This window comes from Melospiza melodia (assembly GCF_035770615.1).
Source record: "Melospiza melodia melodia isolate bMelMel2 chromosome 7 unlocalized genomic scaffold, bMelMel2.pri SUPER_7_unloc_1, whole genome shotgun sequence".
NCBI lineage: Eukaryota > Metazoa > Chordata > Aves > Passeriformes > Passerellidae > Melospiza > Melospiza melodia.
The window spans coordinates 3,730,441-3,754,677 of record NW_026948497.1 but is presented as its reverse complement, the minus strand read 5'-3'; the positions used below and the strand labels follow the sequence as shown (position 1 = coordinate 3,754,677).

The following is a 24,237-nucleotide window of genomic DNA, read 5'->3' as shown; positions in this document are numbered from 1 at the left end:
TGTCCTGGTTGCTTTAAAGTAATTTGTAGAGGCTCCACATGTAATTTTCCCTCTTTCCCTGGGGCTGCCCACAATTCTGGGTTCACTTCAGCATGGGCCTTGTCAATCTTTTCACACAAAGGTAGAATAGAACTGGCCTCTGTTTCCCCTTTTACAGTATTAAAATCCAGCTCACAAATTCCTTCGCAGTTAATTACAATCACAAGAGGAAGAAAAAGAAATTAATTTTATTCAAACCTATGCCCCACATCTTCTAATAGTGGTTGAACAAATCATACCTGCTCATCTTTCCCACTCATTCCCTTAACAATTAAAATATTCCTTTACTATTTTCCCCCTTAGGTCTAAGATTCACAGTGGATTGAGAGGCCCCTGTGTCCATCAGGAAATGCCTCCTCTCATTGCAGACCCACCCTGAATGTTCTCAAGGGCTGCAGTGTGGAGGGTCCCTGGTGTGATGGGAGCTGTGACAGCCCTGCCAATCCATGTCCATCAAGGGGTGGACTTGCTGGTCCTGAGGGTGCTGCTGTCTGTGCTTGCAGTGTCCTTGTGCCCTGCAGCTGGAGCCCTGGTTCCTTGCCAGGGGCTGTTTGGGTGGGCTCTCCCCTGCTGAGGAGGGCAATGCCTCTGCCAGGTGCTTGTGGCCGAGCTGTGCCCTGGGTGCTGGGGCCCCCTTGGGCCCTGGGGTTGATCCCTCAGGGGCTGTAGGAACTGTGCCCTGGCCTTTGCCTTCAACTTGGCCTTTTGCTGCTCCCTTCTTGCATTCACCTGCTGTGCCTTTGTGCCCAAGTGCTGCAGGGCCTTCTTGTGCCCCTCCTGCAGCCCCCCTCAGTGCCTGTGGGTGCTTGTCTTGCTTTACAAGAGAGGTGTCTGCTCAGGAAGGCAGAAAAAGCCTCTCTTGGAATGGAGAATGCAAACCCCCTCCCTCTTAATTTTTCAACTAGTGAAATCAAGGGACTCTAAGGCAAAGATATGGGAGTAGGAATACCAGTTCTTTACTAGTGTGTATAATAAAGCAAACAACCACCAACAGCTGCGGCACTGACAGCAAACAGAGCCCGGACCCAGTCCCGGCCTTTGGGCAGCGGCTCTTTGGCCTTGGGTGCAGTTCCGGGCACGGCCGGCAGGGGCGCTAGTGGCTCCCGCGGGGCGGGGCAGCGCATCCCTCCCATGGGAACCTCTCTGAACGGAAATAGAGCAATCCCTTCATCTAACTCTTTCACTTTTTTACCTTCTATAGCCTTTCTCCTGTGTTTTGAGAAACAATTTGGAGAGGGCTGCCATTTAACTGAGCTCCCAGTGTGTAATAAGGTGCTTCCTGTAGAGAGAGAGAGTTTCCCTGAACAGCTGGAGCTGTGGTTACCAAGGGGATGCAACTCAGAGCAGGACGGGGTCAGGGGAGGATATCCCGCCGAGGCTCGGTGCGGGTGTGGGCAGGGTCTGCTGACGGAACCGGCAGAGGGGGATCTTCCCGTGGAGCCCGAGGTGGAGCGTGGGTAGCCCCCACATGGCTGATGGCGGCTGATCCAGCAGCTGCCGGCAGAGCAAAGGCAGGTGGGAGAGCCTGGCAGCAGCGGCGGTGCCCAGCGCAGGTGGCACGGGCAGGGCAGCCGGGGATGGGATGGCTGGGACCCCCCCTGGGTGCAGTGGGCGCGGTGACCTTGGAGCAGGCGGCAGGACAGAGCAACCCCCATCTTCCCCAGCATGGCCGGCAGAGCGGCCGCGGGCCAGGCAGTGGGAGCAGGGCACACAAATTGAGCGACAGCGCCGGGGCAGGTGGAGCTGCCCTGGGCAGTGAGGCCGCACCTGGGATGGAAACCGGGGCAGGCGGAATCTGAGGCGGGCAGCGAGCCGGGACCCGGGACAGGCGCCTGGGCCGCGAACGGAGGGGGCAAGACCTGCAGAGGATGCCACTCTCTTTCTGATTTTTCCTCCTGCTCCTCTCCCTTTCATTTCCCCTTTTTCTTTTCTTGTTTTTTTTTTTTTTTCCTCGGGGCTTTCTGATACTTGAAAGATTTTTATTCTCCTAAAATCTCCTGTTTAACATATGGCGTATTCTCTTTCTTCTAGATTAAATGGTTTTTTTTTTACAAATAAACTCAGAATGTAACAAATCCAGAGTTCTGCTTGGATACTTTGAAATGGCCAACGAGCTAACTCAGAACCTCCTAATGTCCTTTTTCTCGTCACCTTTTTATTTATCCTTTGGCAAATTAAGGATACATCCTAAATCCAAAAATCCCAATGCACCCATAGTTCCATAAAAAATGATTACACAAAGCTTGAGTGCCCCAGTGCGTTTTCTGATGCCTGTCTTCTAATATTTTCCTAGAAGCACATTTTATTAAGTAATTGTCTTCCATCAAGAAGTTTCCATTTCCCTGATTTATCTTGTTGACTTCCTGTCTTGTTTAATTCTTTTTTCTCCACTTCCCTAAACTTTGGAATTTCCAGTTTTTCCTCATTTGGAGTTAATATTAACATAACTCACTCAGCTCCATTTTCTGCTGCATCCTTAGATCTGTGATCTGCCAAATTATTTCCTCTTCTTTCTGGGGTCTTTCCCTTTTGGAGTTCCCTAATATGTACTATAGCTATCTCTTTTACGTAATTGTAATGCCTCTAAAACCTCTAAAATAAGTTCCTCATGTACTAATGCTTTTCTTCTTGAATTAAGTAATCTTTTTCCTTTCCAAATTTTTTACAGGTATGTACTACTCTATAGGCATACCTTGAATCAGTATATATAGTTCCTTTATTTTGTGTTAAATATTCTAGTGCTCTTTTTAAAGTATATAATTCACAAGTTTGAGCTTACTGGTTTAAGGTTAATTTCCCTTTTTCCATCGTTTGCATTTTTTCCCATCAACTTCTACATACTCTGTATTTTCTCCTTTTGCAAGGAGTTGTATCTCTGTTAGCTAACATAACTCCCAAAGGACTATTTTTTTTCTTTTTTTTTTCCTGTATCCAACTTACTGGTTTTCTGTCTCATTTTTCAAGATCTTATCTATTCATCTTCTTCCTCTGTTTTTCACTTTCACTAACAACCTAAATACCACTTTTCTTTCAACTACACACACAAAAATAAAAAACTTTTTTCTCACACTACTTTCAGTATAATACACCTCCCTTCAAGGAAATATAGTGAAGGTTAAAATACAGAATCTACATTACCTATACTTTCATTTGTCTACATTCACTCACTTTTATTTCTCACTCACTTCCACACATTCTTTCCCACCCTCAGGACACAGAGTGGATCCCTGTTGACAGAGAATCGCGGGTCCCTGTGGCCCCCCCTCACCTTGGGGTGGCCTCTGGGTCTCAGTATCTCCGGGCCTCCTGGGAGGGCCCTGACTCTGCAGCCTCCGGTGCCGTTCACCTGTGAGGCTGATTTGTGTGTCACTCACACTCTTTAGCCACGGCCCCCTCACACGCCCTGGGGACAGTGGCCCCTTTGCAGGTCACCTGTACCTTATGCCACAGCCCCCACACACCCAGGAGAACAATGGCTCATTTGTTGGGCACACACTCCTCTTTCCACAGCCCCCCTTCCCACCCACCAGGGAAGGGCTGATTTTGTGTGTGAGTCACTCTCACGCACAACAAGACAACAATAAGGTACCTTTTGTTATATATGATCAAATCGAGAGCCAAACTTATAAGAAAACTTAGCAAAGATTTATTAATTTGTCTGTGCGACTGAAGGTCGGTTGTCAAAACCACCACAGCCAAGGGTCAGCGTCGAGCCTGGGTTCGGTGCTGGGTGAACACGGATCTGACCTCCGAATGTCAGAGTCTCCCCCTGTTCATAAATGCTGTGTGATGCAGCGAGTTCTTTTACAGTTTATTCTGTTCGAGGCAGAGATGACCGAATGTTCTTTGTGTCTCTTTCCATGCATAACCGTGTCTTTACCTGTGCAGAGGTGGACAAAGACTCAGTCCCAGTGTCTGATGTTGTCAGTAGACTCTGGGGAAGGCAGCATTCACATGCATCAGGGTGGGGCTGTGGATCATCTTGGTTGCTGTAATGATAGAGGTAATAATCACTTGGCTGGACCTTGTGACCCGGGGAAGCCAGTGATTACCGCTCTCTAAGCTTCTATTCTTTCATTAAAAACCCCGATGTTTATCTCAAACAAGTCCAGGAACTAGATGTATATGAATAAGATGCTGTTCCCTGCCAGGGTGGTCAAAAGACATAATGTGGATTTTACAATATTTTATACATTAATAGCATGAATTTTCTCTACCATATACTACATTTTCACATCACCTATTACAAGTTTAGGTGTTCCTTGCCAGTCTCTGTGCTCTTGGATATCCCTCAACCCAGCTGTGCTGCCCAATCCCAGATGTTCTTGAGCATATCCTCAATCCGGCAGAATTTGGCTCAGCCGTGGATGCTCTTGGAATGTTAATTCCTCAACCCAGCAGGTTTTCATTCTGGATGCTCTTGGGCTCTCTTATCCCTCAAACCAACAGTATTTTTAGGAGCCCCTTTTGTCCCATTTCCTATTGGATTTGGCTCGGATACTCCTCTGCTGCCTTCCTCTGAGGGGTCCAGCCCCTCTCTGAGACCCAGTCCCAGTTACCCCGGGGGATTCTCTCACTCCTCTTATCACTCGCTGTGTCTCTTTACTGGCTGCTTCCCTCAAGGAAAGTTGGAAACGCAGCATGGGAGACTCCAGCACTCACTTGGCAGGTCTGGGACAACCAGCCCTTGTCTCATTCACAGCCCAAAGCAGAGAATGAGGGGGGAAGGGAGCCCAGGAGCCCAAGCAGCCCCGGCATCCCGAAATGGGGAGAGTGAAGCAGGGGGAGCTTTTGGCATTGCTGGGACTGCCAGCAGCCTGGGCAGGGCGGGCACCGGGCACAAGGGGGACCCCCAATCCAAGCGTGACCCCGAGCAGCTGGGACAGGGGGGAACCCCCGAACACCAGAGGGGAGGGACCAGGGATGGGGAACTCCTGGGAGGCTTTTTCAGGGCTGAATCTGGGTGTTTGGGAGGTTTTTCTGGAGCCCAGATGGCCAGTGACTTGTGGAGATGGACTTGGGCAGAGGGACCTTCAAACTCAATGTGTGTTGGGGAAGATGAAACAGAAAAGCCTTATAAATACGATTGTCTGGCAAAAGATTTTGTGAAGATAAAAAGTATAAGGAAGATTGAAATGAAAGCAAGCTTTGAGGTACCTTAGTTAGTGAACAACTGGAAAGCAATGGTGTGGCCCAACTGAAGGTAATCCCCTTTTGATGAAACAATTCTCTCTGCTCGCAGACAGATCCAAGGGTCACAGCAGACCCTACAGCTTGGCAGAGGGAGTCCAAAGAGGAGTTTTTAGGGTTTAAAATGTAACACAGAATGTTGATGTAATGATTTTTACAGGCTGTATGTAAATGCTATAGGATTTGTATCTTGTACTAGATTGGTTAGTGAGAAATATAATATTTAACACAGAAGAAAATTGACTGTATTGTAACGGGACCCTTCCTCTCTTACACTCTTCTCCTCTTACTCTCTTACCCTCTCACCCTCTCTACCCCTCTGTTCTCACGGGCCTGCTCCGAGCTGTGCCGGGCAGCTCCAAGCAGGGCCCTGCACCCAGGCCCTTTGCAATAAACCGCAAGTTCCATGCCCTGGCTGCAGAGATCTCTCGTCTCTGTCTGTCCCGACCGTCCTACCCCCCAATGCTCCTACAAGCGTGCTCATCCCTTGTTTTCCCCAAACCAGGATTTCCCATTGCCAACCCCAGGGAGGCTGCGAGGAAGAGGAAGATGCCCCGGGACACTGAGGCAGGTGAGGAGGAAGTCAGTGCCCCTTTCCCCTCTGTGCTGCTCCATCTCCCAGCCCAGCATGGCCCCTGGCTGCAGCTCAGCCCTGGGGGGATCTCCTTGCCCTTGCCTGTGGCACGGAGGCAAATCCCATCCTGTCCTTGTCCTTCCTCCCCCAGAGCAGGAGCTGAGCATGGAGAGCAGGGAGGACAAATGCCCGCGGCAGAACCTGGTGGAAGAGGCCGTTTTGAGCGGCTCCACGGCGCAGGAAGCCAACGGGGAGGAAAAGCCGTGGAGATGCCGCACGAGGAGGGGCTGCAAACGCAGCTGGCGGGGATCTGAGGGGGAAAGAGCCAGCCTGGGCCGGGAAGGCGGCCGGAGACGGAGCCAGAGCTCAGAGCTGGTGCTCCATGAGCAGCTCCATGATGGGGAGAAGCCCCACACGTGCGTGGAGTGTGGGAAGAGCTTCAGGTGGAACTGCAACCTGATTGTGCACCAGAGGATCCACACTGGGGAACGGCCCTACGAGTGTGGGGAGTGTGGGAAGAGCTTCAGAGAGAGCTCCCACCTGATGAAGCACCAGAGGATCCACACTGGAGAAAGGCCGTACAAGTGTTCTGAGTGTGGGATGTGCTTCAGCCGGACCTCCGGCCTGGTCCAGCACCAGAGGACCCACACTGGGGAGAGGCCCTATGAGTGTTCCAAGTGTGGGAAGAGGTTTACGACCAGCTCCCATCTCCTCCAGCACTATCGGATTCACAGAGAGGAGAGGCCCTTCCAATGCCCCGACTGCGGGAAGGGATTCAAGCGCAACTCCACCCTCGTCATTCACCGGCGCATCCACACTGGGGAGAGACCCTACGAGTGTGATAAATGCAGGAAGAGGTTTTCGACCAGCTCCATTCTCCTCCGGCACTATCGGATTCACACAGAGGAGAGGCCCTTCCGCTGCCCCGACTGCGGGAAGGGATTCAAGCGCAACTCCACCCTCATCACCCACCGGCGCATCCACACTGGGGAGAGGCCCTACGAGTGTCCCCAATGTGGGAAGAGCTTCTCCAGCAGCTCTAGCTTGACCCAACACCAACGGAGGCGCCACTAAGGGAAGCCCTGCGACTGCCCCGAGTGCGGGCAGAACTTCGTGCGCTGCTCCAGCTCCATCCCCCACTGGAGGAGGCACTTTGGGCACAGCCCTGGTCGCTCACATTCCCTGTGATCCATGTTGAGAAGACACCTGGCTGCTTCTCCTTTTGGTTTGGCCTTTATTTTCCTCTGCTTCACCTTCATCCTTTAAAAACACCCAAAACTGGATTAAATGAAGGAAATTGATCGAATATATCTGACGTTGCATAATTTCTCAGTTGTTTTAGAGGGAATTTAGGTTTTGGGGACAGGTTCTGTGTGGAGTGCTGCTGTTGCTAAGAGGCAGGAATTTGATCTCACCCTTCTTGTTTTGCTAAGAACTCCTCCCCTGACCCCAACCCCATTTCCACCCTTGGGATATCCTATAAAAACTCCACGGCTCTGCCTTTGCCCTGTCTTTGGGTTTGGGCGTCCCATCCCCCTCCGAGGTAAATTTGGGGGTCCCATTCCCCTCCCAGCTCTATTTTGGGGTCCCGACTCTCTTTTCCCCGCTGTCTCCTTTCCAGTCGTTCCCCCAGTCCCTTCCCCTGTGTTTGGTTTTGGGTGCTCCAGGCCCCTCCTGCTCCATTTTGGTTTCCTGACCCCATTTTGGATTAATTTGGGGTCCCCAGCCCATCCCCAGGGTCACCTTCCCCCTCACACCAAATTCCGCTCCTGGCAACTGATGAGTCATCAGCGAGACACGCTCTGATTGGCTGGAAATTACCCTGCGCGGTCTCTGAGTATTTACTGCAGCGAGAGGCCTTGGTCTGTGGCTGGCAAGTGATGAGTCGGTGTCGGGGCCCTGATTGAGTGAAAATCGCTGGGCGGGGCCAGTGCTCTGAGCTTGTTCCCAGCAAGTGGATCGTCATCAGTGCCTCGCGTTGTGATTGGTCGGGATCTTTTTTGGGGTGGGGTTCGGAGGAACTGGGGTTTCTTGAGGTTTATTTGGGTTTATGTAGGGTTTGTTTGGGATTAGATATGGAGTCTTTAGGGTTTTTCTTGGGTTTTACTTGGTTTATTTCTGTTTATTTGGGGTTATTTGGAATTCTTTGTGTTTATTTGGAAGTATTTGGGTTTGTTTGTGTTTATTTGGGCTTATTTGGAATTATTTGGGGTTCTTGGGAGTTATGTTGGTGTATGTGGGATTTTTTTCGGTGTACTTGAAATCATTTGGGGGTCTTTGAGTTTAATTTGGGGTTTTTTGTTTGTTTTTTTTTGGGTTATTTGGATTTGTTTGGGGTTATTTGGGGCATTTTCAGGTATTTGGAGTTTTTGGGTGTTCTTTGGGGTTTATTTCGATTGTTTTGGGGTTATTTAGGTTTTTTGGGGTCATGTGGTGTCAAAAAACCCGGGAATGTTTTTCCTGCAAAGATCTGGGAATTTTTCCTTAAAAATCTGAGAGGTTTTCCCCAAAAAACCGGGAAAGTCCTTTAAAAATCCCAGACTTTTCCCAGCCAATAGCAGCGCGCCCCACCCCAAACCATTCAATCACCACGCTTTATCTCTCAAACTAACGAATCATGCCGCACCCCACCCCAAACCAACCAATCACCGCGGGTATTCCCTCAGGAACACCGGCATTCCCGTGCGCGGATCCAACCAATCACCGCATGCCTCCCCACTGCCCGCCTCTCGCACGCCGAGTCAACCAATCACCGCAGGTCTCTCCTCAGCTACTCCCGCCTCTCTTGAGCTGAACCAACCAATCACCGCGCGCCTCCCCTCGGCAAAGCCCGCCTCCCTCGCCCGTCTCCTGTCAATCACCGCGTCCTCTCTCAAACCAACCACTCACCGGGCATCTCCCCTCAGCAACTCCCGCCCTCCCCGCGCGTCTCCAACCAATCGGAGTCGAGCCCAAAGCAGCGCCCCCTGACCACGGGCCGGGCATGGAGCGGGCGCCCCCTCCCCCCCCCACCTCGTCTCCGGGACCCCCTCAGAGACCCCCGGGAGCCGCCCCGGGCTCGGGCGGGTCCTGCGGGAGGCGCTGGAGAGCGGGGGAGGCGCTGGGAGAGGACGGGGGGCTCCGGGAGCTGCTGAGGAGGTGCAGGGACAGGTGAGGGGTCCTGGACGGGTCGTGAGGGGAATTTGAGGAGGGGTCTTGAGGACACTTGGGGGGGATTTGGGGAGGGTTTGGGGGGAACTTGAGGGGGTTTTAGCAGGGTCTGGGGGTGCTGGGGGGGCTATGGGGGGGAATTTGGGGAGGGGTCCTCGGGGGGTGTCACGATCCGTCCTCACGGATGGGTTTCGTGTTGGTTCATGGATTTGATCTTAGGGTGCAAAAAGAACTGACACGGTACAAGGAGTTTTGCAATGATAATTGAAACAAATGCACCTTTATTGAATGACCACAGCAAAATGCGATAGAGGGATTAAGGGAGAGAAAAAGACAGAGGAAGAGAGGGAATAGGGCTGCCAAACGTAGAGACAAAGTCCTTTGGTCCAGTCCAGTCGAGGACCCGCCTGTTGCGTCGGGGAGATCTCAAAGTCTCTCGCTAACTCAGAGGTTTTTATTATGATAACTCTATTGGAAATTGCGAGGCAGGAGGATACAGATACAATAAGGAATAGAAGTAACAGGTAGTCCATGCTCTCAGCAGTAAAGGAGAGCCATTGTCTTCTTGGTGCAGGGGTCACAACCTGCAGGCAAACATCTCGCTTTGGTCAGCTTGCCTCCCCCACACACCTGCCTCGGGCTGGGGGTTTCAGTCCCGGTCCTTGGAAGGAGCAGAGGGGCCTTTTCACATGGGGGTTCCATGTCTCAGTCCTTGATGGAGAGGCTCCTTCCATCTCAGTCTGTCTGTCCCGGTGGTTGTAAAACAGGTGAGGGTCTTCTGTGGGGGGACCACCTGAAACTCAGGAGAAGTCCAGCCAGGCTGAGAGGTGGGACAGCTTCCAAGGCTGTTGTTGCAAAAAGGGCACAGTGCCCCGTTCTTCTTCTCATTGGGCTCAGCGTAGCATACAGCAAACAACACCTGTGAGAACAATGGCTTCGCAACGCTCTCAGGTCTCAGGCACATGACTTTCTCCCTTGGAGCCAGAGATTCAAGACAGGGGGATCTTCAGTGGTCCCCCAATGACAATCGTGAGGCAGATGAGGGAAAATTCAGACAGACTCTCACAAGCAGAAACTGGCAGGATGTGTCTGCTTCCAGTGCTTGTCTTGGGTGTTCCTTCGCAGTGCTGGCAGCATCATCAGAGACACACCACACGTTCTCTCATGCCAGGGTCATCCCAATCTTCTGCACTTGCCCAGGGGCCTCCCAGGTTCACCAGGGAAAATGGCTGCTCGTGCCAGTTCATCCCCTTGCCCAGAAGGCACCCGCTTGTGTTTGGGCACGAGCTGCTGGCCACAGCCAGATGGGCAGCACCCGCAGCATTGGCCATCAGACGCTGGGCTGATGTTTTTTTCCAGAGAGCAAGAAAAGCAGCCAGAAGCACACAAGGCAACTTGACAGTATCTCTGTAAGAATGTCATTGTCCTGTGAAAGTCAATAGTGGATGGTGGTTTTGTGCTGCAGATAATCACTTCTGAGCAAAACTCATTCCAGGAAGGGTCAACAGCTTCTGCCTTCTGATGGATAAGTCAATTTGCCACTGCTGTCCAGGCCCATGGCCCCTCCCAGTCTGACCAAGTTTTGGTCTGCGGGTATTATTGGGGTTAGTCTGGAGGCAAAGATCACACTGCCACTTGAGTAATAGTGGCATGTAAATTCCAGGCAACGATTCTTTCAATCAAGTAGGTGTTCAGGGCATCTATTCCCCAGTGTGTTTTCTGGTGCTCCTCCCTTACTAGTGACTACATGAAATGGGAAGGGATTACCAGCTTCCCTTCAATGGTTGCCCACCCTTCTTGGTTGTAGGTCCCGTTTTGATCTTTGATTAGTTTTCTATCTTTCTCATTGTATTCTGGCTTACCTTCAAGGGAAATTTGCCCATCTAAAATCAGAGCTCCTTCAATAGTTACCTCACCTTTTGCTGCTTCCTTTGCCTCTCTATCCGCCAGCTCATTTCCTTCTTCCAATTCTGAGTTCACTCTCTGGTGTGCCCTAATAAGCATAATTGCTGCCTTTTCAGGCAGCTGAACTGCTTCCAGCAGCCCGATTATCCCGATCATCTCTTATGCATGTTTGATGTTCTTTCCTTGTGAGGTCAGCAGTCCCCTCTCTCTCCAGGTGGCTCCATGTGCATGCACAACTCCAAATGCATACCATGGCTCTGTATAGATTTTATTCTCTTTCCGCCTGCCATTTCTAAGCCAAAAGGAAAGAGAATCAGTGCAATTATTTTGGTCTTCTGTGCAGAGGTGCCTGTTGGTAGGGGTCCAGATTCTATTACCTCTCTGCAGGTAGTGACTGCATATCCAGCACGTCGCTTTCCACTGGCAATGTGGTTACTCCCATCAGTGAACCAGGTCTCTGCACCATCCAAAGGAGTGTCCTTCAAGTCCGGGTATCTGGAGTAATTAGCTTCAGTGGTCTCCAGGCAATCGTGGTGTGCTGCTTCTCCTTGATCCCACTGAGAAAAGAAGCTGGGTTCACAAGGTTAGTGACTACAGAGTCTTTTGCCCAGCACTGACCTCATACCCCAGGTAGATTATTTTCTGTTTCACTGCCTCCGCCTTTTTCTTTTTTTTTTTCTTTGATACTCTGTGTCCTTGGAGCCCTAGGAAATTCAAAAGGCTCACGGTCCAGGCCACACATGCTTCCCTTGTCTGAGTGGATCTCAAGAGATTATCCACGTACTGTAATAGCCTTCCTTCTTCTTGTGGAGCTTCCTGGGGCTCTAGGTCTTTTGTAAGTTCTTCTCCAAACAGAGCAGGGGAATTTTGAAACCTTGAAGGCCTTGAGGCCTTCACAATCTATGTGAGCTGGGTTTTGCACCTGCTTTTAGGGTTTTCTCATTTGAATGCAAAAATTTTCTAGTTGGCTTTATGAATAGGGAGGCAAAAGAAGGCCTCTTTCAGATCTAAAACAGTAAACAAGGGTAGCTCAGGTGCCAAACATGTTAGTAGGGTGTATGGGTTTGCCACAAGTTGTACTGCCTGACCCTAGCCCGTTGTTTTCCTTAACTTGTACAGAAGGTGCATTCTCTGCCCTCCCTGCCATGTTAGAGGCCCATACCCCAGGAAACATTGGATCCATTCTTTTCTTGTTAATTTCATCCTTATTTTCAATTTCAGTTTCACTAATTGTTAAAATTAAGCTCAATATATCTCCATATTCTTGATCCTTTACCTCTAAAATAATCTCTCCATCTTTAAATGTGATCTTTGCTTCCAGCTGCTCCAACAAGTCCCTACTCAACAGGGCCTTTGAAGAGTTGGGCATATACAAAAAACTATGACTATTTTGATGGTTTGCAAAATATGATTTTTCAGATTGGCCAGTTGCCCCCTTACCATAACATCTGTTACAGGCATTGAGGCTTTATTTAACACTGAGTTTGCTGCCCCCGTGTCTACTAAAAATTCCATTTTCTTAGCTCCCATCTTTCTACCCCATCCCAGCCTTTTGCCTTAATTCAAAGTCTTGGGGTATAAAATAAGCTGAACGCACTCAGCTTTAATTATTTCTGCTGGGTTTCTTAAATTACATGAAACTCTCTTTTCTAATAATTCAACATCCTTGTTCTTCTTTGCTTCTCGTTACCAGTTGCCACTAAATTCTTTAGAGCTCTCTGAGTAGCCTTGGTTTCCTTAGAATAACATAAATTATAAAGTGCCTGTCTTGGTCTCTTCCGCCTAAACTCTGCTTTACAAAATCTCATTCTTTCCCAGTTCTCTTCCCACACAACCTAATTCAAGCATTGTTTCTATTGACACTCACTTTGCTGCCTTGCAAAAAGCTGTGCCTCTTACAGCAAAAACTCTGATATGCCCACAAACACAGACACAGACACACACACACACCCTGCATCTCAAATTCACGAGAGTCAGGGCTTAGGTTGCTGTGGGAAGGGAATTCCTGGAATTCCTTTAATTTGTTTTATCACAGTTAAACATAAATCACCATACTGCAGTTTTTCCATGTAAAATGCTACACTTGTTGCAAACAAAATCCTAAAATCTCCACAAACACAAGCCTACAATACCGAGAATCAAATTACCACAATGTGGGGGAGGAACCACACAAACTCACTGGGAAAGGGGTATCTCTTAAGAGTGCCCACTTTCCTTGACACAACCCAACATACAACACTTCATCATCTACCCACATCAGCTTATCCAGCCTCTTCTGGTCCTCACACACTCTGGACACAATCAAAATAACAGCACACAGTAAAATTCCAGGGACCAAGTCCAAACTGCAGGGGCAGAAGAATCCCCTGAGTTCATCTAGCCCCGGTTAAAACATGCACAATCTACACAAATCACACATCACCACCTTTAAACACAGTAAATGACTAAATGTCCTCACCCAGGTTTCTCCACTTGTTCCACTACTCCACGGGGTGTTCCTGCCCTCACAGACTGCCCCAGCCAGCGCTCCGGGCCTCACCTGGCTGCTTCAGACACGGGTAGAACTGCCCCTGCACGCCGTGGGTACACTCACTCACTCACTCAGTCTGTTTTATACACCACGCACTCACACGATTACAAACACGCCAACATTAACCACACAATGCATTAGCCATACAATGTCTGGACACCACAAGCACACAAAGTTCGGGTTCACTCGGCTCACCTCAGAGTCACTAGCGGCCGCTCCATTGAACAATGAACCCGTTCCCAGTTGCGCTATCAACCGGGAACCTCTGCCGCTGACCGTGCTCTTGGTCGATGGCTGCCTGCAAGCACAGGGACGAGGCTGTGCACTCAGACGTCTCTGAGTGACTTATCAGCAGCCCTATCTCCCCCAGGCCCTTTGACAGACTTACCGTCTATCTGCACACCAGCAGGTCATTGTCTGTATCTGCAGGAGGCAAGCCGAGATGGAGCAGAGCTCCTCCAGGAAAATCCCAGGGAGCGCCCAGGAGTCCGTCCTCCCTTCCGCCCCTGCAGGGACAATCGCCTGGCTGGCTCGCCAAAATGATTAGTGGAAAAAAAAGAGAAACTCCACAACTTTGTAAAAAGTTGTAAAGCCAGTATGTTTAGCACTGGACGCATGTGGGAATCGTTGTTCCCCCTAAAGGACACGTGCACCCCTGAGAATTCCCCCCGTTGCTTATACATATGCATATGGTCTCATTCATATTCATTTTACAGATTTCACATTACAAGCTGCAATTAGTTTTTATCAGTCCTTGCCTTTTGCGCAGAGAGCTCTCTGGTCAGCCTCAGCCTTTGGCCCTGACAAAGGGGCCTCCATTTATCTTGGGAATTTGAATTCCTTCTCTTGGTCGAGGCCATTCTGTGAGCACAAGATTTTTTCTTTGTTTTTTTTCCTCTCTTGTGAGAACAGGGAGTCTTAAGCACAGATAAACAAGTTACAGGCTCAGAACAGCACTTTTCACCTCAATCCAAAAATGCATTTCTATCCTGTTAAATTTCTACTTTGTCTCACCCATCCAAGGAAATATGTGCTCTGACTCCACGATTTTAAAGGCTGAACAGATGCTTTATTCTATACTATATTATACTACATTACACTACTGCTATACTAAATCTATACAAAATTACATACTAAAGAAAAACCTCTGACCCTTTCCAGACAGTCACGACTCAGCTTTGACCTAATTGGTCAATCAGTCCTAACAACCATCACCACAGTCCAATTAACAAATCACTCTCAGTAAACAATCTCAATAACACATTCCACATGTGCCAAACAACAGGTGCAGCAAGTGAGATAAGAATTGTTTTCTTCCTTTCTGAGCTTTCTCAGTCTTTCCACAGCTTCCCAGGAAAAATCCTGGGAGAGAGAATTATGTCTCTATTCAAAGAAATGTGAACACCACAGGGATTTGTCCTCCCTGGTCTCCATCTGCAGCTCAGTGCCTGGGGTAAGGAAAGAAAAGGAGAGGAAGGAATGAGGAAGGAAGAAGGACAGAAAGAGAAGAGGAAGGAGCTGTGGACAAGGAGAGGATGGGATTTGCCTCTGTGCTAGAGGGAAGGGATCCCACCAATTCATCCCTGGCAGGACAGTGTCAGCTAAAATAAACAGGGCAGGAGACTTTTTCTCCTTTTAATGCCTGTATTAAAAGTGATTAGCTCAGGATTGGGAAGCTCGACGGGTCTGCAGTCTCCGTTGTCCCTCCCAAGGTGACTCGCAGGAGGATATTTGCAGCTTTGTCCACTAGGGACAGAGCCGGCGGTCCAGTCCTCGTTGGAGCTTTTTTTGGGCGTGACCCAGATGTTGACTTTCCCAGCTTCACTCCCTTCGGGACCCGGTCCGAGAGGATCCCCACACCCAGGGTGAGGGGCAACAAAGGCCCCCAGCGTCCCCGCAGGTCCAGCACTCTGCTCCTCACGTTCGGACATCACTCCAATTTCTCAACTCTATATTGGCTCGTTGTTTTGGGGGTCTTTTCAGTAAGTTTGGAGTAGTAGCTTCTCATGGCATGCTGGTCCTGAAGTTATTTAGCACGTCCCCTCTCCCACGTTTAGTCTTTTCTCCTCACTGTCTGGGGAGGTCCCTGCCCTTCACTGTCTCCGGAGAAGAGCCATTAACTTAGTCTTGGCCAGGGCCTTTACTGATCCAAAAAAGAACCATTAACGACAACGACTTGTAATTATCATAACAAACAGGTAGCGCTTCAGCAGCAAGAGTGATCTGACTAGTTTTTGTAACCTTTTTCTCACAAAAAAAAATTGGCGGATTTTTGTTTATAACATCAGCAGTGGGATTGTCCTGCAGCCAGGGGCAATGCTGGGCTGAGACATGGAGCAGAGGAGAGGGGCAAAGGGGCAGTGACTTCCTCCTCGCCTGCCTCTGTGTCCCAGGCCATTTTCCTTTTCCTTGCAGCCTCCTCCAGCTTCATCCAGACAAAGTTTGGGATTGACAAATCCTGGCTTGGGGGAAAAACATTGGGTGAGCCCTTGGTCCTGCTGTCCCAAGTCCATCTCCAGAAGTAACTGCCCTGTTCACAGTCGGATGGGCCCAGACCCTGCTCATCTCCAGCTTCCCCCACCCCTCCAGGCTGCCGGGATCCCTCAGCTCTGGGATTGGCCTTTGCTGCTCTCCCTACTCTGATGCCAATGTCTCCCCCCCCCAAACTGGTACCACCTCCCCAGCCAGTTTGCCACTGGAACCCTCCACAAGTCTCCAAAGCGGCATCTGCGTCTCACCCTTGGGGACCTGCAAGATCCAAACATCCCCTACTCCGCAAACAAATCCTCCCAGAGGCCCCCCCAGTGGATTTGGGGTGAGTTCCCCCTCCCCGCTCACCTGTGGGATCTGGGGGATCAATGCTGCCAGGGCCAGGGGAGCTGCAGACTCAGCAGGCAGGCGGGAAAAGCGTGGTTCTGCTGGGGCTCCTCCTCTTCCTCCTCCTGTTCCTGCTCCTCCTTTTCCCCATCCTCCTCCTCCTCTCCCTCCTCTTCCTATTGCGCCCCCTTCCAGATCCACTCCAGATCCCACCTCTCCCCCATGGCTGCAGCACCACCAGCATTTGGGTGGAGGGAACCCCCCATGAACCCCCCAGGGATGGGCAGGGGGCTTGGGGACCCACCCAGTGCGGATCCATTCCCCCCCAGAGCCCCAGGGAATCACTCCAGGAATCGAATGATGGGGACACAAAGGGATCCCCATGGAACCGCTCTTTTTCTGTTCCATCCCCACCGTTCCCTTCCCTCACTCATCATTCCTCCAACCCAAAGACCCCTCCCAACTCAGTCTGGGGGTGTCATCCCTCTCGCGCTCTGAATCCTCTTTTCCTCTGCTCTTCCACCCCTTCCCCATTGTGCCCCCAGCCCCAGCCCTCACCCCTGTGTTTGGTTTTGGGGGATGCAGGCCCCTCCTGCTCAGTCTGGAGAGTCACATCTCCCCTTTCCCTCTATTCTGGCAGCTCCTGGCTGCTTTTTCCTGGGAGGAATCCCTCAGTTTTGGGACTTTTGAGGTTTAGCTTAGAAGTGTGACAGCTCTGTCTGGCTTTCCTCTTCTGTTGTGGCCCCTCAGCTGCCCCTGACACCCTGGGGGTGCTGGGATTTCCCTCCTGGGGACAAGGACGTTCATCCCCTTCCAGGAGCCCAATGCCTGGCTGGGGCTCCAGGTCAGGGGGTCCTTGAGCAGCTGCCCCAGAACCTCCCCCAGGGTCTCCCAGCACAGCTGGAGCTGCTCAGCCTGGGGTCCCCAAAGGCCTCAGCAAGACCCAAGTCCCTCCCAGGAACCCTCAACTCCCTCCAACCCTGCATCCCCCACATCCTCTGCAAGTTCCCCCCATGGCACCGGCCATGGCCATGTCCCCACATGTCACTGCCCATGTCCCACCATGTCCTCACCCATGGCTGTCTCCCTGTTTCCATCCCTGTCATTGTCCCCCACATCTCCATCCATGCCTGTGTCCCCCCATGTCCCCCACAAATGGCCCCATCCCTGTTAATATCCATGCATCCCCAAGTCTCTCTCCATGTGTCCATGTGTCCTACCATGACCACATCCAAGTCTTAGTTCAATGTCTGTTTTTACCTCAATATTGGATATTTTGAAGGGATAAATAGAAATTAAAACAAAATCAAGGCCAAAAGAAAAGGATTTCCTTGTCCATACCAGCTGAGGATCCACTGCTTAGGTGGAAGGGAAGAACCTCTTTTGGTGGGGTTTCTACCCCACTGTCTCCAAAATCTTGGTCTTTTCCCCAGTTTTTCACCATTTGGCTACAGAAGACACCCTTGGGAAATAGGAAATCAAAACTGTGGAATCCCTGAAGTTGGAAAAGACCTTGTCCTGGTTCAGGGCAAATTTGGGAGAGAACCCACAAAGGGGTTCCTTTAAGACAGCAGATTCAATTGGCCCTTCCCCCAACTGGTTCAGGAAAAATAAAATACCTCCTTGGAGAAAAGCGGAAAAAACTGTTTATTAAACAATAAAACCTCTTGCCGCTCTAAAAGAGACACAAACTCACAAAGTCCCTCCATGGTCTCTAGGCTCAGCTCACTCAGTCTCTTATCAATCCCTCTGATGCCAGAAATGTCACAGGCCAGGCCCAGCCCGGTGGGCCACAGGTGTGAGCTGCCCATGCTCTTCTGGTGTTCAGGCCAGAGCAGGTTTAAACAGGTCCAAAGAAAGGGGAAAAACCCCACAGTCCAGAGAACTTGTTTGGTTCAGCTAGCTAAAACTAACTAAAAGGAAAGGAGAGCTCTGTCCCGCTGTCTGTCTATCCACAGACAACACAGTGCAGGAACATGAATGTGGAGGAGTGAGTGCGGTTTCTGAAAACAAACTCCGTGCTTCTTCTCTCCCCCTTCACTCTCAGGACAAGTCTTGAAGGTGCAAAACTTGTTATTCAGCATAAACAGAACAGACTGGGGATACAAGCACCAAACAGTAACCCAGAATATACCTCCAAGACCATTCAATACTCCTTGATGTCACAGGAAGATAGAATTGAATGCAAAAGATTTTATGGGGTTGAAAGTCGACAAATCTGCTCTCCCCATGGAATTCCCATTATAGGTCTGCATCCTGATGGATGTTCCTGCTGCTGGGCTTATCTAGGTACCCTCAGGGAACCAGGAAGATGTGGAGCCCCCCAGACAGATGCCTTCCAACTTGGATCACCAGGACCACAGATCACCAGGGCTCTGCCCAACAGGGGTCACTGGCGATCATCCAACGTGGATCCTCCATGGGGGATGGAGCTGGAGCAGCACACGAAGCTCTTCCCACACTCAGGGCACTCACAGGGCTTCCCTTAGTGGCGCCTTCGTTGATGTTTTGTCAAGATTGAGCTCGATGAGAATCTCATCCCACACTCCCCACACTCGTAGGGCCTCTCCCCCGTGTGGATGCACCGGTGCAGGGTGAGGTGGGAGTTTAGCTTGAAGCCCTTCCCACAGTCGGGGCAGCGGAAGGGCCTCTCCTCCCTGTGACTCCGCTCATGTATGAGGAGATCGGAGCTCCTGTGAAACCTCCTCCCACATTGGGGACACTTGTAGGGCTTCTCCCCAGAGTGAACACGCTGGTGGTGTTTTCTCAGGTCAGTGTGCCACCCATAGCTCTTCCCACATTCCAAGCAGGTGTAGGGCCGTTCCCCCATGTGGATCACCTGGTGCCAAATCAGGGCCGAGCTTTCTCTGAAGCTCCTCCCACATTCCCCACACTTGTAGGGCTTTTCCCCAGAGTGGATCTTCTGGTGTTCCGTCAGCTTGCATTTCATGCTGAAGCTCTTCCCACACTCCCCACACTCATAGGGCTTTTCCCCAGTGTGGATCCTCTCATGTCTCCTCAGGCCGGAACTCTGGCTGAAGCTCTTCCCACATTCCACACACTCATAGGGCTTTCCTCCTGTGTGGATCCTGTGGTGTTGCATCAGGTGGCCCTTCTGGCTGAAGCTCATCCCACATTCCCCACACTTGTAAGGCCGGTCCCCGCTGTGGATCATCTGGTGTTGCATCAAGCTCCCCCTCTGCCTGAAGCTCATCCCACATTCCCCACATTCAAAGGGCTTTTCCCCAATGTGGATCCTCTGGTGTTGCATCAGGATGGAGCTCTGGCTGAAGCTCTTCCCACACTCCTCACACTCAAAGGGCCTCTCCCCAGTGTGGATCCTCTGGTGCCGCGTCAGGCTGGAGCTCCAGCTGAAACGCTTCCCACATTCCTCACACTCGTAGGGTTGTTCCCCAGTGTGGATCACCTGGTGCTGGATCAGTTCTAAGCTCCGACTAAAACCCTTCCCACATTCCAAGCACTTGTGGGGCTTCTCTCTGCCATGGGGCTTCTCCACCAGCTCTGAGCTCTGGCTGCATCTCCGGCCGCCTTCCTTGCTCAGGGGGGCTCTTTCCTCCCCGCAGCTCCCTGGGCTGGGTTTGCTGCCCCTCCTCGTGTGGAATCTCCAGGGCTTTTCCTCCTGCTCCATTCACACACGTCCTAGGAATGAAAAATCCTGGTTTGGGGAAAAGAACAAAATGAGAGTGCCTTGGACTGGGAGCTCCTCCTTGCCCAAGTTCATCGCATTAAGTCATTGGGCATCTTGTGTCTCTAAGAACCTCCAAAACACCAAGATTCAGCAAAAAAGTCCTCCAAACATCAACACACAGATCAAAAACATCCCAAACATCAAGATTCAACAAAAGCACCTTCCAAATATAAAGATTCAGCCCCCACAAAAAAACAAAGCACAAGCAATTAGCCCAATAAAGCTCAGAAACACCAAGATTCACCCCCGGGAAAATCGTGGATCCCAATTCCCGGTCACCTGCTGCATGGTAGGGGGGGAATGCTACTGGGGCTGGCAGGGAAGTTGCGGATACAGGGAGAAGTGGAACCTTGTGGTGCCTCCTGTTTCTGCTCCTCCTCCACATCCAGTGTCCTTGCTCTTTCTCCCACTCCTCTTCCTCCTTCTCCTGCACAATCCCACCTTCTCCTCCCTCATGCATCGTTTGACCCTTTTGTTCCTCAATTCTGCTTCTCCTTCCCTTCTCCTCCTGCCCCAGGCCCAGCACCCACTGCCGGCTCCCTCTTCCCCCCAAACCCACAGCATCCCGCGGCAGGGGCAGGGATGGAGCTGGGGCAGGTCGGGCTGGGGCAGCGCTGGGCTCTCGGCCGCTCCCGCCCACACTCGGTCCCCACTGCAGCCGCTCCCGCCAGGAGAGTGCGGGGGGGCCCGGCCTTGGTGCTGCCCCACTCCCACCTCCCCAAATTCCCCTCGCATTTGGACAACAGGGCATGGATGGTGTTGGTGTGCTGCAAAGGGATTGCGTGAAGGGGAGTGTGCAGCAATATGGTTAAGGCAAAAAGCTGCAGCAGGAATCTATGTGGTAAGGAAAAGGATGATGGAAAAGCGGAGGAAGAGAAAAATACTGAGGATTGGGATGTTTATCAGCAGGGTCTTAGCCTCAAAACTTGTCAGCTGATTCAGATCTTTTGTATCCCCGGTTTCCAGGCCAGGAAAACAAGGAGGTCAGGGTTTCAGGGGGTTTCTCTGTGGGAAGCAGCAGCAGCACCGGGCGCAGAGCTGCGGCACCGGGAGCACGGGCTGGGGGCCTGTGGGGAGCTGCGGGGCCGGGCCGGGGCTGTGGGGCAGCCGGGGCTCAGCGCCGGGCGCTGCCTGACCCCACCAGCCCCGGGCAGGGCCGGCAGCGGCCCCCGGCCCCCAGGAGGCTGCGGGACGCCCCGGCCGCTGCCCGGCCCCGTGGAGCTGCCGGCCCTGCCCGCCGGGGGCGCCTTTGGACATTGCGGCAGGACAGGGAGCGGCTCTGGGATACGGGCTGGGGAGGGCACCCTGAGCACAGGGAGGAGGAGCAAGGAACACCTGGGAAAGGCAGATTGTACATTTTAGCAAGGAGATTATCTTTTAAGGATTTTATTAGGGTTACTGGAGAGACAAATGATTTTGCAGAAAGCTCAGCAGCTGTCAGAGGATGAGCACCCACAAGCACTGAGGGGGCTGTAGGAGGGGCACAAGAAGGCCCTGCAGCACTTGGGCACAAAGGCACAGCAGGTGAATGCGAGAAGGGAGCAGCAAAAGGCCAAGCTGAAGGCAAAGGCCAGGGCACAGTTCCTACAGCCCCTGAGGGATCAACCCCAGGGCCAAAGGGGGCCCCAGCACCCAGGGCACGGCTCGGCCACAAGCACCTGGCAGAGGCATTGCCCTCCTCGGCAGGGGAGAGCCCACCCAAACAGCCCCTGGCAAGGAACCAGGGCTCCAGCTGCAGGGCACAAGGACACTGCAAGCACAGACAGCAGCACCCTCAGGACCAGCAAGTCCACCCCTTGATGGACATGGATTGGCAGGGCTGTCACAGCTCCCATCACACCAGGGACCCTCCACACTGGAGCCCTTGAGAACATTCAGGGTGGGTCTGCATTGAGAGGAGGCATTTCCTGATGGACACAAGGGCCTCTCAATCCACTCTGAATCTTCGACATATGGGGAAAATGCTAAAAATATGTTTGATTAGTGAGGAGATAAGTGGGAAAGATGTATGGTTTTATTCAATCACTGGTAGTATATCAAGGAGATGGGTTTGTAATGCATGAATTTTTACTTGCTCCTAATTGCTATCATGATTTCCTGGGAAGGGATTTGATCGATAAACTCGTAACACAAATTAATATTATAAAAAGGGATACACAGGCCGGTCCTGTTGTACCTCTGTGTCAAATGTCTGGCCAGGCCTATGCTGAAGTGAACCCAGAAATGTTGGGAGCCCTAGGAAAATAGAGAAAATTAGATATGAAGTCTCTCCAAAGCACCCTGAAGCAATCAGGACAAGTGGTGTCTAAAAGCAACACCCTGTTCCAGGGGAGGGAAGGAAGGGGAATCAGACACAGCGCAGGTCACTGCCCCATGCTCAGCTCAACCCGCGCAGCTGTGGGTGCTTGTGAGAGCCTGGCACTGAAATGCCCTGAGCAGGAAGGCTTCAATATCTTCTGCTGACACCATGGCACCTAACAGGGGGGCAAAAGCAATTCTCACTGCTTCAGCAACCACTGGAGCAGATATCAAGGCACATTCTCCCACAGGAAGCTGGGCTGGCACAGAGCCTGCCCTGGCACTTTGCTGTTGCCAACACCCAGCCAGGACATCGGCTCCTGCCCAAGGAGTGCAAAGCAGCACCACTGGTGGCCAAGGGGCCCATGCCAAGTGTCCCTGAGGCCAGAAACAGCCGCCAGCACAGCTCAACACGGGGGACCCCTCAGCCTGGCCTCAAGGGCTCTGAAGCCCCGGAGATTTGCACTTCCCGCCTGCAGCAGGAGGATGGGAGGCCGCCCCTGAGCCTGCCCTGAAGGCAACGCAGCAGCAGCCAGGGCTCCACAGCGGGCCAAGCCCCTGCACCTGCCCACAGATCCTCGCCTGGAATCCTCTGCAATCCTGGCCACCCTCCTCTGCCGTCTCCAGCCACTGGGGCCAAGCCTTGCTGCCACTGCTGCAGCTTCAGCGCTGGCTGGGCCTGCACTGCCACAGCTGCTGGGGAACACCACGGCACAATTCCACTCTGGGGCTCACGGACACCCACACTCTGGGCTGCCTGCCATTGCACTGCTGCAAAATGTACCGATTTTGGTTCTTTTAAATCTTATTTCTCTGCTCAGGCTTGGTTTGTCTTTGCCTTTGGGAAAGGAATTCTAAAGGTTTTTTTTAAGGGGTGTTACACCACTCAATGGAGATGAGTTCAACGTCCCAACAGACTGGGAATAGCCCAAAAGACACCCACAGAGATAACGACCAGCAACAAAACATCAACATTTCCCAGCAGCAAACAGCAACCAACAGCTACCCCAGACACTGCCCCCGGCAGAGCTGGAGACACCTGGGCTGGAAAAGGCTGAGAAGGAAATCCAGGAGTGTGGAGACCGAATTCACATCAGAGGGGAAGAAATCCAGGTCCAACAGGAAACCAAATACTAAAAACTTACACAACTTGGAAGCAATGAACAGTAAAGCAGTGGATTTAGATTGGTTCAGACTACATAAAGTTTAGGAAAAACTCACATGGCATGGAATGATTTTCTCTGCACAGCTGGGCTATTTGTGAAAGAAATTATTTCTGTTGCACATGCTGGCCAGAATCAAGTAATGCCTTGACTCTCTAACACTAAAGAGATTCTTGGAGAGTTTTTGTTTTCCCAGCAGTTTCAATGACAAAATTACAACATGAGAAAAATTTTTCATAATATTCCCACTTTATATTGTCAGGTAGATTCGGGACAGAAGTGTGAGAATCAAGTTTTGGTCTGTGTTTTTCCATGTTCGCCTTTATATTGCATTTTGCAAAATTCAAGAGCTTTACCGTAATACTTTTAACTTAGAAATAGTTATATACTTTTTCTACAAAAATCAGATTCTGGGGGGGCCACATGTGACTCACCAGATGGCTGCCCTGGAAGAGAAGCTCCATTCCAGGCAGCCTCCAGAGGAGCTTTAGAAATGCAAATGAACACTGCTGGGCAAAGTGTGGACAATGCACCTGGGTCTCTTGCCCGGGGCAGGAATTGGGCTGATTCCCTCTGCCCCTCACCCCAAGCTCTGCCTGCTGGCACTGATGGAATTTGCACAGCTCAAGGCAGAGCCCAGGGGGAGGATATCTGACCCTGCAACAGAAACGGGCTAAGCTGCAAAGGGAAACAGCAAATGGAGAATGTTGGGAAAACTTCACTATAAATAAATGGGGGGAATCAGCCCTCTGCCCTCTCCAACATGTTCTGGCACTGTCTGTGTTATATATGGCATAGTAGAGCACCCAGGATTTTTTGCTACCAAATATTCAGGGAAATCAGTTGGGAATCCAATTAGTTG

At 51.2% G+C, this 24,237-nt stretch overlaps 2 protein-coding genes and 1 long non-coding RNA gene across 3 annotated transcripts; 1 reads left to right on the top strand and 2 right to left on the bottom strand.

Annotated features, from left to right (window-relative positions):
• The first annotated feature begins 4,803 nt into the window (after positions 1-4,803).
• Positions 4,804-6,956, top strand: LOC134432756 (zinc finger protein 239-like). The gene is made up of 4 exons (XM_063181661.1): positions 4,804-4,865; positions 5,610-5,800; positions 5,955-6,378; positions 6,463-6,956. Exons 1-4 carry the CDS (start codon positions 4,804-4,806, stop codon positions 6,875-6,877), a joined length of 1,092 nt encoding a protein of 363 aa, XP_063037731.1. The 3' UTR covers positions 6,878-6,956.
• A 2,247-nt stretch (positions 6,957-9,203) lies between these two features.
• On the bottom strand, positions 9,204-16,341 carry LOC134432859 (uncharacterized). The gene is made up of 2 exons (XR_010031423.1): positions 16,227-16,341; positions 9,204-15,846 (listed from the first exon to the last, which is right to left on the bottom strand). It is a non-coding gene; the product is annotated as an uncharacterized LOC134432859 (long non-coding RNA).
• A 1,487-nt stretch (positions 16,342-17,828) lies between these two features.
• On the bottom strand, positions 17,829-20,468 carry LOC134432749 (zinc finger protein 239-like). Its single transcript, XM_063181648.1, has one exon. It carries the CDS (start codon positions 19,852-19,854, stop codon positions 18,691-18,693), a length of 1,164 nt encoding a protein of 387 aa, XP_063037718.1. The 5' UTR covers positions 19,855-20,468; the 3' UTR covers positions 17,829-18,690.
• Between the last annotated feature and the right edge of the window lie 3,769 nt (positions 20,469-24,237).

Excerpts from the sequence above, each read along its gene's own strand:
- LOC134432756 (XM_063181661.1), top strand. The coding sequence starts at position 4,804 with ATGGGGAGAGTGAAGCAGGGGGAGCTTTTGGCATTGCTGGGACTGCCA. Across the intron at positions 5,801-5,954 it reads GCCCCGGGACACTGAGGCAG|AGCAGGAGCTGAGCATGGAG; the intron begins GTGAGGAGGAAG and ends TTCCTCCCCCAG. Across the intron at positions 6,379-6,462 it reads AGGATCCACACTGGAGAAAG|GCCCTATGAGTGTTCCAAGT; the intron begins GCCGTACAAGTG and ends CACTGGGGAGAG.
- LOC134432749 (XM_063181648.1), bottom strand. The coding sequence starts at position 19,854 with ATGGAGCAGGAGGAAAAGCCCTGGAGATTCCACACGAGGAGGGGCAGC.